The sequence below is a fragment of the Budorcas taxicolor genome, chromosome 19 (genome assembly GCF_023091745.1).
Source record: "Budorcas taxicolor isolate Tak-1 chromosome 19, Takin1.1, whole genome shotgun sequence".
Classification (NCBI taxonomy): Eukaryota; Metazoa; Chordata; class Mammalia; order Artiodactyla; family Bovidae; genus Budorcas; species Budorcas taxicolor.
The window spans coordinates 27,897,934-27,915,922 of NC_068928.1; the positions used below are offsets into that span (position 1 = coordinate 27,897,934).

General features: G+C 47.4%; 1 protein-coding gene across 2 annotated transcripts in view; it reads right to left on the reverse strand.

Moving 5' to 3' along the window:
- Nucleotides 1-17,989, reverse strand: part of MYH10 (myosin heavy chain 10) — a 121,222-nt gene that overhangs the window by 15,923 nt on the left and 87,310 nt on the right. For both annotated transcript variants that reach the window (XM_052658275.1, XM_052658274.1), the window contains 15 exons: nucleotides 13,075-13,268; nucleotides 12,863-12,984; nucleotides 11,105-11,174; nucleotides 10,856-11,016; nucleotides 9,774-9,882; nucleotides 9,550-9,681; nucleotides 8,436-8,642; nucleotides 5,915-6,052; nucleotides 5,327-5,450; nucleotides 4,002-4,173; nucleotides 2,887-3,099; nucleotides 2,430-2,574; nucleotides 1,731-1,937; nucleotides 1,229-1,333; nucleotides 294-446 (listed from right to left, as the gene is read on the reverse strand). In XM_052658275.1, the coding sequence (XP_052514235.1) occupies nucleotides 294-446; nucleotides 1,229-1,333; nucleotides 1,731-1,937; nucleotides 2,430-2,574; nucleotides 2,887-3,099; nucleotides 4,002-4,173; nucleotides 5,327-5,450; nucleotides 5,915-6,052; nucleotides 8,436-8,642; nucleotides 9,550-9,681; nucleotides 9,774-9,882; nucleotides 10,856-11,016; nucleotides 11,105-11,174; nucleotides 12,863-12,984; nucleotides 13,075-13,268 (2,252 nt within the window). The remainder of the gene's footprint in view (nucleotides 1-293; nucleotides 447-1,228; nucleotides 1,334-1,730; nucleotides 1,938-2,429; nucleotides 2,575-2,886; nucleotides 3,100-4,001; nucleotides 4,174-5,326; nucleotides 5,451-5,914; nucleotides 6,053-8,435; nucleotides 8,643-9,549; nucleotides 9,682-9,773; nucleotides 9,883-10,855; nucleotides 11,017-11,104; nucleotides 11,175-12,862; nucleotides 12,985-13,074; nucleotides 13,269-17,989) is intronic.

Consider the following 17,989-nt stretch of genomic DNA (forward strand, 5'->3'; position numbering starts at 1 on the left):
TTATCTTGTGAGAAGAATAAAACAAATCAATACTTTGTGACTCTGAGCCAATGAATCTTAGACCATAAACTTCTTCACTAATCATCTACACACAATGAATGGACTGGAACCTTACATCTCCCAGCATTGTAACAAGCATAGGGTTAGTGTGTGATGAGGTTGAAGAAAACACACTTAAGGGGTTTCACTTAGGACAAGGCCCACTTAACTGTCACAAATGGAGCTGGAACCACCCAGCAGGACAGGGACATGACACACACGTGGAGGCCCACAGTCCCCATGGCCTCGCGCACCTGGGCCTGCAGGGCCTGCAGCTGCTTCTCCAGGCTCCTCCTGGCCTCCTCCTCTTCTTCCTGCTGCTCCTGGAGGCTGCTCCTCTCCTCCTCCAGCTGCCGGATCCGACTGCTCAGGTTCAGTTTCTGGCGTGTCTCCTCCTGAAGAAGCTCCTGTTCATTTTGATAGAAGGTCAGTACTCAGGTTACAGTCATTACCCAAACCACCATGTCCTTGTTAAAAAAACGGAGTGTGAGGAATACCTAGTGATGATAATAAGTGATTTTAAAACATATGTGATCATTTAAACAGCGCCGTTAATACAAGAGTGCTTTAAACTTGTTCACTGGGGAATACCTTGGTGGTCCAGTGGTTAGGACTCTGAGCTTTGTCACTGTCCAGGGCACGGGTTCCATCCCTGGTTGGGGAACTAAGATCCCCAAAACCGAGTGGTGGCCAAAAAACACCACCACAAAATCAATCCTGTTTCCAAGCAATGGCAATACCACTCCCAGGAGCCAGGGCCAGGGACCTGCAAGCTTCCCTTTCCCACATCCTTCACCACTTCTTGAATCCCTTCCTGCTGCTCTCAGGTCAGTGGAATGGGTCAAAAACCGTAAGAAAACCATCTCATTTAACATGGCTAGCAATGCAAGAGCGCACAACAGGACCGCTGCCTGGTGAACCACACCCAGGCAGCGCCCAAGTGGCTGGCCAGAGCCCCTGCCAGGCGCCCACACAACCTACAGACAAGGAAACACAGGCTCTAGACATGAGCTCAGAGGAGGGCTCTTGAGCATCAAGGCTTGTGGTACAAGATAGTTTAAAATAAAAGTAAAACAGGAAATCAGAAAGAGGTGATAAGAGGCCAGTTCTGGGATGAGCGTGTTTCACCAGCTCACAGATGACAGAAACAGGAGAGTTCTGATGAACACCCTCCCCACCCCTAGAATACCTGTGTGTCTTGGAGCTGAGACTCCAGACCAGCTGCATCCTTAGCAAATTTAATACCCTTCTTCTCTGCTTCTTCTAGAAGAGTTGAGACATTATCCAATTCATTCTGCAAGGAGGAATAAAAGATCAGACTACCTTCAACGGCAGTGAGATAGAAAAGAGTGGTGATTCTGTTATGGAAAAACTGCATCTTTTTGACCAACCCAGTAGTGTCCGCAATCACATGAGCAAAGGGACGGCACGTGGAAGACGCAGCAGTCTTGGCCACAGAGGGTGGGGAAGGCTCTGGGCTGCCTGCCTGCAGCTCTACCCCTGAGAACTGCCAGCTGAGTCCCAGAGGCAGTCGAGCTAGTCACGTCCTCATCTACCAGACTCATCTGGGGGTGATGTGAGCTTTAAGTGGGAGAACCAACACAAGGAGCTGGGGGCTGCCTGTGTGCCCCTGAATGTCAGTCCCTGCCCGACACTGAGGGTGATGTCTGGGAATGGTTTCTCAGGCCTACCTGTAACTTAATGGCTTTCTCAGCCAGCTCCACCCTGAGTCTGTCTCCCTCTGAGACCTTGGCGTGGAGCTCCTGGACCTGGGCATCCAGCTTCTTCCTCTTGTGCTCAGACTCAGCCTTGACCTGCTGCAGCACCTTTACCTCGCACGCCAGCTCCTTGTTGTCTGTCTCCAGGCCCTGTTTGTTCTTTTCCAGATTTGCTTTGAACTAGGAGAGGGGAGGAAAAACGGTTCACTAGCAGTTTTATAATGAAGGCCACAGAGAGCACTGCTCTGGTATCTGGAGAACTGTGCTGACACTGAGTGAGCGTGCAGTCCACATCTGTTGAATGAATGAATGAAAACACTTGTTCTGAGTGTGAAGATGTCTGTTGCTGGAACATGCCACTCAGGACAGCAGATACAGATATGGGGGGAGACATGGAAGCGTGAACAATGAACAAACGCGACAGACACCCTGTGTGGTGCCTGGGGCAGATCAGAGGTGGGGGGATGGGGGTGGGGGAGGCACCAGGTGAGCAAGGGCAGGACACCAACTGTTGGAGGTTTTGCACTGAGTCAGCAGGTGTCAGTGAGGAGACACTGAGAGGACCAGGCCTGGAGACCAGAGCTGACCCACCCAGCTCAGGGGTGCCTAGCTCTCCCAGGCCAGCAGTGTGCTTTCAGAGCCCAGCCGCTGCCGTGCCCCGCGGCCCCCTACCCTCTTGGCCTGCTCCAGCTGCTCTGATAGCTCCTCCAGGGCGGTCGCATGCCTCTGCCTCATGTCCTGGATCTGAGCCTCATGGCTCTTCGTTTCCTCCTCAAGAGCCTTCTTCAGCTCCGCCACTTCTTGTTCTCGTTTTGTACTACAGACATTAAATTAACTCAGAGTTAGTCGAATGATTATTATCACAGTTCTGCTTTTGTCCGAAATATGAGTGGGTTCCTCTGGCTATCTCACATGACGTTTTCCAGCAGGCTGGCATGTCCATCACTGTGAGCAGCTTCTCTAGCAATGGGGCTTTCTGGTCACCCCTCCCCATGCGCCCTGTGTCGTCCACCCGCACGCCTGTGCTCCTACCACAGGCTGGATGGAGGTGTGGTTACTGCTCCACCTGCCGTTGTCTCCAGGAGGGAGAGAGGCTGCTGGACGGAAGACATGCCCGGCCCCCGCTCACCGTAGTTCCTGCTGGGCCGCCGTGGTGTCCAGCGTGTCCTCGAGCTCTGTCTTGAGTGCCTCCAGCTCCTCACTCAAGTCCCTCTTCTGCTTCTCTGCTTTGTTCCGCGAAGCCTTCTCAGATTCAAAGTCCTCCTGCAGCTCGGCGATCTGGGCCTGCAGCTCTCGCACGACTTTGAGCGCATTGTTCTTGTGCAGCGTCTCGTCGTCACCCCTGCGCAGGACACCCGGGCACGGGAGGCACTCAGAGCCAGCGCCCGGGGACTCCTCCCACAGGGGCCCCATCACACAGCCCTCCACCCTCAGTCATGGCCCGGGCAGGGGTGGCTGCACCCAGGAGCGGCTCAAGGGCCCAGAGCTGCTAATGGGATGGGGCTTAGGCCCTGTCCAAAGGGCTCATGGGCATGAAAAGGTAGGACCTTTTCACTTTAATGATTATAGTATTTAAAAATTTCCTCAAGCAAACTGTTCCTCTAATTAAGTAGAGCCACCACCTTCATTCCCTCCACCCTATGCTTCTAGTTCCTCTGGTGCACCTTTCTGCTCACGTGCGGGGTTCAGTGTAGGTGGAGTTCTGACTGGGGGAGGTGGGACGCTGATGCATTACGGGGTTGGAGAACTGTAGTTCTGGGTTCTAAGCAGTCACCTGCTAAGGGGCCAGAGACCAACAGCAATTGCAGAGAAGAATTTCTAAGATTTTCCTGATCATAATAAAGTATAAACAGTCAAATATTAATAGTTATCTTGATAAAGAAATGAAATATCAGGTGTAACTATATGACTTCCATTCTATAACTGAATGGTTAAGGACTGAACAGCAAACCGTACTAGACGCAGGAGGGAAGGATTTAATTCCTGAAAAGTGATTTCCTCAAAACTTGTAAAACATATGGTTTTTATAAGTTATAATGTACAGAAACCAGAATATTTGATATGGTTAAAACCATTTGATCTGGTGTGGATTTCCAAGGATTTCATGATACAACTCATGATTTTTGAATATAAATACCAAGAAAGGCTGATGAGCTTTTCTGGCTGCCTTGACACAAAGGCTCCCAAGTTCCCCAGGTCCTTATGTCACCCTAACAACCCGGAAGCCACGTGTCTAGGGCACACCTGGCCAGGGCGCCCTGCAGCTCCTCCTCTTTCTTGGCCACCTGGATCTTAAGCTCGTCGATCTGCGCCTGGAGCTCGGCGATCTGGTCTTGCAGGTCTGTGGTCTCCCCGTCCAGTTTCCTTTTGGCCTTCTCCAGCTCCTGGCGCGTCTTCTCCTCCTTCTTTAAGCGCTCTTAGGGCAAGATACAAGAAGCTCTTCAACACAGTGAACATCACTCCATAGGGACACATTCAAAACATAGACTGGTTAAAGTCGAAAACAAGTCACTGTATTCTAAAGCCTGTTGCTGCCTTAGTATCATCTGCGGGTAAGAATGGTTTATGGGAAGAATCTCATGCTGAGAATGAGGACAACAAAATCCCAAATATTTTCTAGAAACCACTTATTTCCTCCGGTTATAAAAGATCTGGGGACAGCAGGGTGATTGGAGCTACACTCTTCCTCCCTCAGACACTTGTGGGCAGCTGCTGGTCAAAGGGAGGGTTTTCTGTGCTCCTTCTAACTTCCACCCTGATGTTTCTTTTGCAGAAGGCAATGATTCAGATTTTGCAAAAAATTATAGCATTTCCTGACATGACTTGGGCCATCAGAGTGAGACACTGCCAGTCTCCACATACTCTCCTGTCTCTGCCCATTTCTGTGTCAGCAGTTGTCCCTTTGTGAAGTGAGAACCAGGCACCTTAACATAGCGTTTAAACACATACAAGTTCAACAGCCTGCATGGCTCCAACTTGACTTAGATCCCAGCTGTGTCCACCAAAGGGCAGTGTGTGTTACCCCAGAAACTGACTTTAAAAAGTGCAAGTTTAAAGATGATTTAGTGCCTTTCCATCATAAGTATTAGTATTTCGTGACTAGGCAGATGACAATCCCATGTAAGAGGCCTAGTCTAGTAAACCCTAACTGATGAGCAGTCCTCATGTACATTTACTGTTATGGCATGTTCTGCTATAAGTTATCTGGGCTTCCCTGATAGCTCAGTTGGTGAAGAATCCATCTGCAATGCAGGAGACCCCAGTTTGATTCCTGTGTCGGGAAAATGGAGAAGGGATAGGCTACCCACTCTCATATTCTTGGGCTTCCCTGGTGGCTCCACTGGTAAAGAATCCACCCACAGTGAGGGAGACCTGGGTTGGGAAGATCTCCGGGAAAAGGGAAAGGCTGCCCACTCCAGTATTCTGGCCTGGAGAATTCCATGGACAGTACAGTCCATGGGGTCGCAGAGTCAGACACCACTGAGCAACTTTCACTTCACTGATGTAAGTAAAATCCTGAAGACTAACATGTCGTAGTCCTACAATTTCTCTAACCCCCAAACACTAACCTTCTAAATCCGAGATCATCACTTCTTGCTTATTCCTGATTTTAGCCAAGTTTTTTGCCTTTTCTTCCTCTTCAGCCAGCTGAGAGGAACATTCTGCAATGCGATCTTCCATGAGTTTCTTTTCCTGAACAAGAAAAACAGCTTCAGAAAAGGCATTTGAAATGACAGCTGGATTTGACTGTTACTTAGGAAACAAGTATTAATAATACGGCACTATCTCCCCCAGCAGACCGTATATTCCAGAAAAGGGCAGAAAAGGACGGACCACTTCTTGTGGGACAACCCCCGGGGCTCAGCCTGCATAGCCCCACAGCCAGTGCTCGATCAGTGACCATACAGAGGGGATCAAGGTGAGGGATCCACGTGCAGGTTAAACCATCTCAGAGATTATGAGGCTGTCTGGTCAATTTAGAAAGTGAAATAGTTTCTGCCTTCAGACATCTATAGTCTGTGTAGTACAGACTATAAATCCAGAGAGACTTAAGAGAGAAAAGTGAGTAAATGAAATCCCAAGAATTTCCTGAGAGCGTTGACATTAAGTATTTTCCATATTCTCAGATCAGCTCTTCAATGGAAATACTCCCTTACTTTGATAAACTTGGAGTTCTGGTCCTCCAGAAGCAGAATCTCTTCTTCCATCTTCTTGATCTTGGCCTCCGCTGTCACCTTCTCCAGCTGCAACTTCTGGCGAGCCCCCTCCTCCTCATCTAGCTGCTCCTCCAGGTCCTGGTAAAGAAGCCATGTGGTCAGTCTCCCTGCTTCCTCCACGAGACTCCGTACACACCAACCATCAAGGAGTTCAGGTCACAACAAAATACCAAGTTTTGATTTTCAAAATAGCAGGGATATTTTTTTAAATGTAAAATGTAATTATGTGAAACAGACACTTGTATCCACTATAGGTTAAGTACAAAGTGGATCAATCCTGCTAGAAGCCAGTATGGGAAAAACAGCTGCTCTGAAAAAGAGCATTTCTTTTAAAAGGCAATTTCAGGAAAAGTCATATGTGTCTTTTTTAAAAACCTGTAGCAAAGTGTTATCATATTGAGGTGTTATGAACATACTTAAAGCCTTCGTAATTAAAAGTGGGTATATTTGTAAAATGGAGTAACATATAGCAATTACAACTCATATTTTAGAACAGTTAACACAGGGAAATATGAATAATGTAGTAAAACTATATCAAACACATACTACCTCATTGATCAGAGATGTATTTATATGTATTTGGGTACCCAAACGTTACCAACCCGAGTGTTTCACTCATATCCATTTACTTAACAAATCATCGGCCACAAATGTTAGTTTATGCAAAAATCACTGTCAATAATGTGTTGATTTATTCTATTATGTATGTCTGGCCGATAGAGCAGAGAAAGAGAACTCAGAAACAACAGCAGAAAGAGTACAGGTCGTTGAGGAAGGGCTGTCTCAGGTCACGCCAGGTTCACCGCGTGAACGCATCACCAGACTGGGTGGGATTCCAGCATGTACGCACAGTTTTACTGCAATAGCTTCTCTTTATTCCATACTTTGCCTGAGTGTAGCTAATAAACACGTGTATCAGAATAGGACTCGACATAACTGCTCACGTTTATCACGACTGGGTTTGGAATGAAACCTTTGCACTAGATTAACGACTGTGGAAAACTTCAAGCACACAGTAAGTTGACAGTAGCGCGGTGAACTCGACACAGACGCTCAGCCCACGCGGAGTGAAGTAACACCACCGAACTGAGCACACTTCCAACAAAGAGCAGATGGAAACTGTCGATAATACCAGCAGAATGCACCACTGCTGGTGAATATTACTCTAGGGCTTCTGCATAGTCCCTTATAAAATCATACATAAAGTTTGCAGGTTATGTAGAAATACTTTTAGTTAGAGCTTATTGTATATATTCTTTTACAACTCTGTTATTAATAGCTGTAAAAATAAACATCTTTTTAATTTAAAATGGTATATTAGCATAGTTTAAGAATCCCCCATTGTTAGACAATAAGTAGGCTTCCATTGATTTGTGGTTAGAATAAAGTCCTAGAACTAGAAATGCTGGATTAATGTGTACTGTTTACAGTTTTTGTGTTACTCTGCCAAACTACTAGAGGATGCTTGAAAGCTGTCCGTGTTGAAGAGTGGAGAGAGTCTGGATAAATTACCATTCTGGGTATTTGTCAAGGAAACAATATGGTCTCTTTCATGGCTTTGAGAAATGTCTGAATTGTTTGTGCTTTGCAAAGATAACCTATGTGATGGGAAAAAATTAAGGGAGAGAGTTAGAAGAAAGCAAGTCTGGCCCTAGACCCATGAAAAGTGGTGTTAGATATAGAAACACTGATGCTCAAGGCCATACTGGATAAGCTGGGGTGAGGTTCAAGGAGAAAAAGCAGTGGGTGAGCTGCAGGGTACAGGCATAGTTACTGCTGTCTCTATCAGTCGTCTGGGTATTCAGTCAGACAGAGAGCTGTGCTTCACGTGAGGGCAGCTCGATCTCCGTAAGGAAGTAGCTACCAGGGACTTCCCTGATGGTCCACTGGCCAAGACTCCACACTCCCAATTCAGGGGGCCTGGGTTCAATCCCTGCTCAGGGAACCAGATCCTGTATGCCACAACTAAGACCTAGCACAGCCAAATAAATAAATAAAGCAGTTACCAGAAAGGGTGGCTCTGTGGCTTATTCTGATTCCTGGCCACCTCCTGCATCAGCACTGAGCATTTCTTATGACCAGACCACCTCGCAGGTGCCTCACTAATGACTGGAGTGAGCAGTGGAATTAATTGTATTAATGGTAATACAAAGGGCAAGGACCACCTCAGCCCCCACAAACCCTGGGATGTTTCTCCTCTGAATCACTCTGCATCCTGTAAGGTGTTAAGAACATAAGGGGAAAAAAAGAAAGAGTCCCATTCAAAAGAACAAATCTGTGTTTGAAGGAACCCAGTACATGTGTGGTTCGAATGCTGGTCATCTTTTAAGGGTGGGGACTTATCACTTAGGCTCCTCTTGCTCCTCAGTGGACACAAGAATCCAAACCCACAAAATCTATTCACTCAACAGATACACTTGGAAAACCCAGACTGGAATCCTATGAGAACGGCCACCGATACCTGAATGTGTGCTTGCATTTTCTTCTTTTCATTTTGGAGGATTTGGTTTCTTTCTTCTTCTTCTTCTACCCTAGACTCCAAGTCGTGGAGAATCTCTTCTAATTCCTGCTTCTTAGCAGCAAGTCTGGCCCTCATCTCCTCTGCTTCGGCAAAGAGCTCAGTCTCTGCCTGCAGCTGCTCTGCCAGGATATTCTTCTCCTCCAGCAGCTGCAATCACAACAAAGTGCCCACTGCTGTGACTGGCTGGTTAGCACAAGGGACGGTCACTGGAAGGATTGCAGTGGGCAGGGCACGTCCCCAAAGAAACCCAGGGTTAAACATATATAATATCACGGACAACACTTTCAAAATATGTCTTCAGTGCAAGCAAAATAACCTGAATGAAAACATTATGGGTTGTTTTTGTTGTCTCAAGTTATCCTGAATAATGCACATTAAATTCATGCTATTTTAAGAACTCCTGTTCTTACTATTAAGGTAATTCACAAAAGGGCCAAGGAATTGGAGGGAAATACTATCAATGCTATCAAGTTAGCACAAAGACAGTGACTATATATACACACACACACACACATATACACACACACACACACATATATATTCTGGCCTCTATTATTAGGTTTTGGCCCTGAACACATCAGTCCTGTCATTTCAACCACAAACACTTCCCAAGTCTCTGCTCTGTCCATGAAGCACAGTTCCTAAGAACAGGATGTGGACTCACGACCACTGTGGCTGGAGAAGAGGCAGGTGGGGGCCTTGAACAATCTCATCCTTTTACTTTTTTCTGTTTCCCTCGTGAGCCACAGAAGGTGACAATACCAGGAGGAGTCTCACAGGTGTTAAACACACACCTGAGAGCAAGTGTGATCACCTGTGTGTCAAAGAGTGACTGAGGGCAAACGTGCAGGAGGTCAAGCTGATCCCTATGTATAGAAATCCCAATGCCTGGCCTAGGGCATCTGCTCCCTCTAGATTCAAACGGCTATGCTTTGGAAAGGAGTGGAAAATACACATAAAGTAAGATGCTGTTTACTGATAATTCACTGGGCGGTTCCTACCAGCAGGAACGAGCATCTTCACGCAGGGCCATGTGGGAGCTGGTGAGCCGTACCTGTTGGTGCTTCCTCTCCATCTCCTCCAGCTCCCCTTCCACCTTTGTCTGCTTCTCTTTCACCTTCAGCAGCTCTTCATCTTTGGCCTGGAGCTCCTCCTCTTGGCGAGTGACTTGTAGGAGTGGTTTCACCTAGGACAACAATGCACACCCAATGCTGCATCCCCGCTACCCCCCGGGGCTCCCCCTGGCCCCGCCTGCTGTCCGGGGAGCCAGGCGCCCACCTTGGTGAAGACGCGCCACCACTGCCAGTGCCGCAGCTTCAGGTACGCGGCACAGTTGCGCTGCAGCACCTTCAGGGCACTCAGCTGCTGCTGCTTCTTGGCGAAGGCCCTGAAGAAGAGGAGGGAAAACTGGTTCAAGAAACCCTGTTTGTGTTTCTGTCCTGCTGATTAACAACGACATTCACCTCTCCCAGCTCTGGAGGCTGAAGGCCAAGCCGTGGTCCCGGCAGATTCCCTGTGTGAGGACCCACTTCCTTAACGACAGCTGTCTTCTCACTGTCACCTCACATGGTGGAAGGACAAGGAAGCTCTCTGGGGTCTCACTCACAAGGGCACTAATCCCATTCATGAGGGCCCTACCTTCATGCGCGAATCAGCCCTAAGCCCCTGCCCACCTCCAAAACACTATCCCTCTGGGGATTAGATTCCAACCTAGGAATTTGAGGCACATATCCAGTCTATGGCAAATAAGAGAGAACTGTGTTAGACAGCTGTTGTCATGGAGACTTACTAGAGGCAAACGATCCAGGAGGGCTGGGCTGGTGGTCAGGGATATGATCACATCCCTGCTGGATCACTGGCCTGCTCAGCTGACCTCGGCATGTGTCACAGGACCTGGCACTTGGTTCACAGATGCGGTCCAAACACCCACTGCCAACTACCTCCATACACGTGTGTGTCCGTGCCGGTCTGAACAAGGCTCTACTCCCCCTTCCCTGTGCCGTGCTCATCACTCCTCTGTTACTCTTTTCTTTCTGTATCTGTCACGGGAGAAACATTCCTTTCTCGAAGGTACTCTTTCTCTTCCCTCCTGGAGGTCATCACGTTGATGCCTCTCATTCACAGGCAAAGGCTCTGAGAAGCCTTTGTGGAGGACCTGGACTGAGCAGGACCCGACCCTGCACTGTCTCTCTCAGCCCATTGTTTATGTCCTTATTTAGAATGTGTTATCTGCTTACTTGCCTCTCAGACCCAGAGGACAGGGACCTCACGTCTCACATGCCTTTGTATTATTTCTAGCACAAAACACATCTCAGCACAAGCACACACTTCAAGCATTTAGTTCATGATTTTCTACTCACTTTCTGGCTAAATAACCCCTGCAAACAGCCTGGAAGAAGATAATGATGTCGGTAATTTTTAAATCTCGTTCTTCCTCTAAGTGTGCCAAGACTCCAGCTCTGAAAAATATCTTGCTCTGTCCAATTCTGTACAAGTTTGGGTCCAATTCTAAAGCCCGGATCTAAAAGAGAAAGTGTCTGCTTATTATTTTTGCTATAGGAAAGATTATATCAACAGTCCTCGAACCAGAAAAATCCAGGAGAGCTCACCATTCGTTCACAAGCCTGTTTGCCATCCATGAAACCCTTAGGGATAGCATTTGGAGTGAGGATCTCGTATCTGTAAGAAAAGCAGCCATAAAGCCTTTTGTCAAAATCTGTGGAAATGTTCACCTACTAATGATGAGTTCTGCTTTCTCTAAGAGGCAATAATGTGATGGGCAATTATGTAAAATTAAGAATAAAGAAATGACCAGCTGATGATTGGAGGTTTTCTGCAGATCTAGTTTCTATTTCTTAAAAGAAGTGGCAAAGTGAAAATGCAGTGAATTCCCCGGTCAGAGACCATATTTAAGTAGTTGTGACAGAGAAGAATAAAAAACACGGTGATGAAAAAACCTTTTGTTTTTGTTTTTCATTTCCTATAAAATATCCACATCCTTAAGATGCAAGGAGAATCTGACTCTTTGCATGTTCAGTCACTGTCAGCTTGTACGCACTGAGAGCAACATTCGGAGGCCTCTGTTTAGAACATGAGGAAGTACTGGGGTGACTCAGAACAGTGCTGCGCTGGGAGCACACATGCTCACTGACCTGCACACTCAAGGCCCATGCATTTACTGTGTGTGGTTACTCTCCAAGAAAATGTTAGTACAAAGACAGTGACTATATATGTATGTTTTTAATATTTATTTGGCTGCACTGGGTCTTAGTTGCAGCTTGTGGATTCTTTCTTGCAGTACATGGGCTCTAGTTCCCTGACCTGGGATTGAGCCCGAGTCCTCTGCACTGAGCATGGAGTCTTAGCCACTGGACCACCAGGGAAGTCCCAGTCTCAGACAATGGCTGTATTAAAAGATGAATCCTGGCTACATGAACAGTTTTCTGGAAGCCAGTCACTATGTTTCCTTTTCTCCTATCAATGAAAAGTGAAACTCTACCAGCCCCTTTATCATACAGTGGGGCCATGATTAGGGTTTCCCTGAAAACCTGTAAGGACTGGAACAGATTTTCAACTGGTTTCTCTCTGGAACAGTGGGAGGAAAGGCCACTCTTTGACCTACAGTCCTGTTTATTTTATGGAACAACAAATGCTGTCATACTTGGAAACTTGATTTCCAGAAGAAAAAAGGCAAATGGACTATTTAACAAAATTACAGTAACAGACTCTTAAAGTAACTGCAGCCCATCGATATGTTTTCATCCATTTCTACTGCCCCTGATCTTCTCTCTCTTGTCTTTTTCTTAATTCTCCTTTTCTGATCTCTCCTATTCCATCTTAGTAACAGGACTGTAAGTATACACACATGGGCACACACAGCATGAAAAATACAAACCTACACACATCCATACACATAAACAGATAAATTCATTGAAGACAGACAGAAACATCCCAAAACGCTTTCAGGAGTCACACCTGAGTAATTCTTATTTACCTTTTACATGTTTAAAACATTTCCTAAAAGGAACATACATTATTCATATATTAAAAAAAAATTACGTTTAAATCCTAGGTAGAACTGTCCGAATGAGTGAACTGTACGTTCTGAGCTCTCAGTGTTTCCTCACAACTGCCTCAGCACCCCGAGGACAGGAGCTGTCTGTGCTGCACCCACAGAAGTTACTGGCACCCTGCCCCTCTGCGAAGCAGGCAGTCGATGTTCCTGACCGCGGAGAAAGGTAATGATGACAACGACCCCCTTGCTTTGTGAAAAGAAAACAAGAGACTCTCTGGGGAACAAGGAAAAGTCTTTCCTCATCATCACACTGTTGGATATTCAGGTAAGCACAGGTCAAGGTGAGCAATACCTCTGTCTGAATTCCTGGAAAACGATCCGGTTGGGGAACCCCTGGCGGCAGATGCGGATCCCTTCCAGGACGCCATTGCAGCGGAGCTGATCCAGCACCAGGTGTGGGTCCAGTTTCCCAGCCTAATCAAGCAGATGACAGTTTCAGAGCCTCCTCTCTCTGAGCCGGCCCAGATCCGTCTCCAGTGGCAGCACCTGCTCTGAAACACATACCCGCTTCTCGTGATTCGGGATGATGCAGCGCACGAAGTTCGGGTTGGTGTTCCGGAGCGTCGCCATCAGCTTGGTGAGCGATTCTTTGTAGAGCTGCCCGACGGTGCGGAACATGCCCTTCTTGGTTTTATAGGCGGAGCCGAAAGCCGTCTCCGTCATCCCCGTGACCTGATCCAGACCCACGATCCGGTCCACTGGTGGAAATAAGAGAGACAAGGGGAAAGAAGTCAGACCTAACTCTTTAGCAAGGAAAGAAAAGACAGAGTGAAAGTGCGGCAGCACAAGCTTTGTGGGACAGATGATAGGAGATGCCATAGAGGTAAGGCAGTCAGCATATTTAGACACTGCACAAGCCGTGAACCAACAGCCACACACTTCCGGGGAGGATACGGTAGTGCTTCGTACCACATACCAGCAGGTGCCTTCCGCTGCGCTAGTGTCAGGAACTCACTGTCTCTGATAACATCTGCCTGTTACATATACAATTATTTGGTAAATGAAAGGTCATTAGCTGGCATTGCTAATACAAACTGGCACTGTAAATCTCAAAATAGGAAATGGCTTCTAAAAACTGTACATTAAAACTTATGACTGTGCAAAGCAAATCCACTGAGTGAATATGCTCCAATTAAGGGGCCGGAGTCATTTCTTTTTATTGGTCGTTTGATTGCCAATGAGAAAAGCCAACAAATGCAGGAAGGTTACAGCAAATCAGCTCAGATTTTCAGGGATGAGTAAGCTTTAGCTCTGTCTTCAAAGCACCAGGACATGCATGAAAGGGCCAGAATGCAACATCAGAAGGCTTTTCTGGAAAGAATCAGTGCCTGAGCTGAGTTCAACAAGGGCTAAACCACTCAGACACAATGCTCTTATGAAAGCAGCCGTCAGTGTCCACTGTCCATGTAGACCCACTACTTCAAGGGACAGGCTCACACGCAAGAGCCCAGCAAGTGGACGAGCTGCCGGCCAAATGCTTGGTGCCTAATATGCTCTCGTTCAAAAACATCTAATGAAAGAATAAAACACTCAACTGAAATAGTATTTTGAAAAAAAATCAAAATAACAGTTGCACTAGCCTCATCATCACTCTCTTTGACCCTGTTGGGCCCGTTTCTTTCATGTGTTCTCCAGGGCAGAGAGCATGCAGGGACCTGGCACCACGTGAAGTGGGCCCAAGTCACGCAGGCCTGTGTGGAAGGCGCAGGAAGGGTGGGTGGTGCCTGCATATGCCGGGACGATGAACCTGTGTAACCTCCTGCTTCGTCTCCGCAGAGCCAAGCCTCTCTCTAGGGCGGGCCCCGCACGTGCCACTCACTCCTCATCCTTCCTCCTCTCTCTGTGCAGCCAACTGGCTTCCAGGCCTCCCTCCTTCCCAGCCTTACACAACTCCGGTCCAGGGCTTATCTCACTTGACCCTGGTCCATTTAAAACCCCTGCTGACCATCACAGCAGCATTCTAGAGTCTCCATACCTGGCTTCTTTGTGAACTGTGAGCCCCACCATTTGCTGGCCCTCTACTCACCTCTCTAACTACTACACCCTCCTTGATGACCAACTGCTGCTTCTTTCTGTATCTCATGATGCTCACTAGGGGCCCAGATTCAGCTCACCTGAAATCCTTTTTAGACTAAGGCAGGACACAAGTGCACTTGACCTTCCTCAAGCCTCAGTCTCCTCCCGGGCATCTCATTTATGCCTTGAACTCCTATACCTGACTACCCAGCACCAGTCACCAAACACCTATACTCTCATGTCTACCAGGTCACAAAGAACCTGTCAATGTCTATGTTTCCTCAGTATCACCTCCCTCTAACCTAGCACAATGTCTGGAACATAACCTGCTCGATACACATATGTTAGCAAATAAATGCAGTACAAATTAAATGCTTTCAGAACTATAACTAGTGAGAAATGCATCAAAAGAAAAGAACAAGATGCTATAAAGGATGGGCAGTTAGAGATCTCCTTAGGAAATTACATGTAATGCCTGAAGAGTACGGATGAGCCGGTGGAGAGATCATTGCAGGCAGGCGGTGAGAACAGCAGGTGTGAAGGACAGGAGCAGGACAAAGTGAAAGAAGCTGGTGCCAGTGAGGCATCAGGAGCGGGGAGGTGAGGACACGCCCACAGTAAGAGGGTGGACTGGGAAGGGGTCAGCAAGATGACAGGGACTCATGTCCAAGTCCAGGCTCTAAGAGACATGATGGTAGCCTGAACTTGTGAGATCATGGAGGAGATGGAAGAGGAAGAGGATTCCAGACGTACTTTGGTGGGAGAACTGACTTGCTCTTAGGATGAACTTGACATGGAGAATCAGGTAAAGGGCCAGGGCAAGAATTCCTGGGATCTGGGCTTGAGCAGGTGAGTGGCTGGTGGTACCACGGGAAAGATGATGAGACAAAGGGGTTCTGTGGGAGAGGAGATGGACCCAAGCGCTACGTAAGTCTGGGTGCCCGTGAGACACCGAGGTGGAGATGTTGAGGGACTGCAGAACATTGCCGTCTGCTGCTAGGCAAGTAGGTCCGAGGGAGAGAAGGCAGGTTTGGGAGGTGCTGACTTTCAGGTAGGGTTTCAACTTACAGGGCTGGAGGAGCCCCTTAAAGGGTGAATGAACAGAGACGGAGGTGCTGGGCAAGCCCCAGGGAGCTGGAGCAAGGAGGAGCTGGTGAAGGGGGAGGAGAAGGGGCTGGCAGAAGAGGGGAGCTGAGGTCAAAGTCCTGAACTGAAGCAGATGCTCCCCGTCTCTCCTCCTGGGCAGAAGTGGCCACTAGTGACTCCAGCCAGAAACCCAGAGTCAGCGTCAATGCCCCTCCCACGCCCAGCCTCTGATTTACTGGAACCTCAAGACAGACCACCAGAGTCTTTGCCCCGGTCTGTGTGACAACACCCTTCCTGGCTCCTTCTTCCTGTTTCATCCTCCCACCCCTGCAGCCACACTGTGCTTTCCACTCATACCTTTAGTTCCAGTGTCATGATTAACAGATATTTCTAAAACTAAACAAGCTACTTGTTCCTACACTTAAAATCCTATTTCTCCTATAGCCTGTAGGATATGGTCCAAGTAGCCCCAATGGGAGAGTGCGAGGATGAAGAACTCCACCCAGACAAACTCCTGCCAGCCACAAGCTGTGTGATCTTGGGTCAAGTCACCCAGCTTCTCCAAGCCTCAGTTTGTTTCTCTGTGCAATGGAGCCAAGGAACTCTGCCCCTACGCAGGGGTTCCCAGCAAACTCATAATGGCTTTTAAGTCTCCATTCCTCTCCCGCCACCTCTTTTTAGGCTCCAGCATCCACCTGCCTCCAGACTAAACAGGCCACTCCCTCCTCTAACCTTCCAATCACAGACCCCATACTCTGGGACAAACCTTCCACTCTGTTTCATGGATATTTCCACTGGACTGAGCTTCTGGGGACGTCTCTCCAGCACTGAACACACAAGGGGTCTTGAGAGCTGATCCCCAGTGTCCCTGGGTCCCTCTGATCATCAGCTCAGACAGCTTTTTCTGCCCATCCCACCGCCCGATGTTGGCCTGAGTAGGGTCCCTGGTGCACAGTAATTTTTTTAAACAAATATCCACTGAATGAACACAAAACGATTCCCAGGAACAAGTCATGCCCACAGTAAGAGAAGAAGCACCACATGGACTCTGGGGATTCAGCCGCACTGGTCTGCAGGGACCCACGAGGCAGTTCCAAGGAAGGACTTTTTTTTAAAAATAATAATAAAAAAAAAAAAGAACCTGATTTTCAAATTTAACTCTAGTAGGGGTAAGTCCAAGCTAAATACGCAACAGTTTTTAAAAATTAATGCTTTAGACTTTCAGGTTTTTTTTTTTAAATTGAAAAACTTAAACTTGGGGTTAGTTTCTACCACTGAGCAAAATTATCTTGTAGGTAAAACAGAAACACCATGGGAACTTCATTAAATAATCAGGGCCCCATTACTCATACAATTTGACTCAAAAAACCGAGACCAAGAAAAACCTCTATTTAAAAAAATATTTTCTTGTTGAAAATGGTTACAGCAGCAATCAGGAAAATGCAGACAAGATCCTAGCAGTTCCCCGAGAAGAGCAGCACTGCTTCTCCTAAGACCTAATATCGCTACTAAGACCTCAAAGCATCTCCCAGCCCCAGCCCAGGGCTTCAGGGTAAAGAGTGGCTTTGTTTCTCCCCCTGCTCTTCTATCTGAGGGGCCAGGCAAGGCCGGTGAGGGTGCTGGTGGGCACTGCAATTCATTATTTGGTTGCCTGGTAGCCTGTAAAGAGTTTCAAGTATTTCACATCAACACTTAATGTATTAACAAACTCCACGTGGACAGTCAGAAATGAGATGAGCTCCACAGACCTGGGACCTGTAAGGGTATACACATAGTTTAAGAGAAAAAAAAATGCAGCTGTAATCACCCATCTCATAAAACTGCCATCAATAGTTTTACATAAGGACTGGCATCGTGTGGGGCCAGAATGCTTAACTGGCTCCTCTCCTGGCAGACAGTCTCAGGAGACAGATGTTTGTGTTCTTTAAATCTGTGCATGGGACAAAATAGTGATCTAATAGCACTTGACACAGTTAAGCCAGTTCTTCAGAAATTCTCTCTAGTTAACAGAGCTGGAAATCAAAAAGGGGGGTAGAAACCATCTTAAGGTTAACTGTAACACCCAGCCTTGATGAGTAGGAACTCTATCTCACACTCCTACCCAAGAGAGGCCCTCGACGCTCATTCATACCGACTAAGACAGTTCTACTGTGAGGTACACAAAAGCATTACTAAGTCAAGATTCCAAGGGACTTGCCTGCTGATCCAGTGATTACAACTCCACAATTCCACTGCAGGGGGCAGGGGCTCAATCCCTGGTTGGGGGAATAAGATCCCACATGCCATGCAGCACAGCCCCCAAAAAGGTTCTGAAACA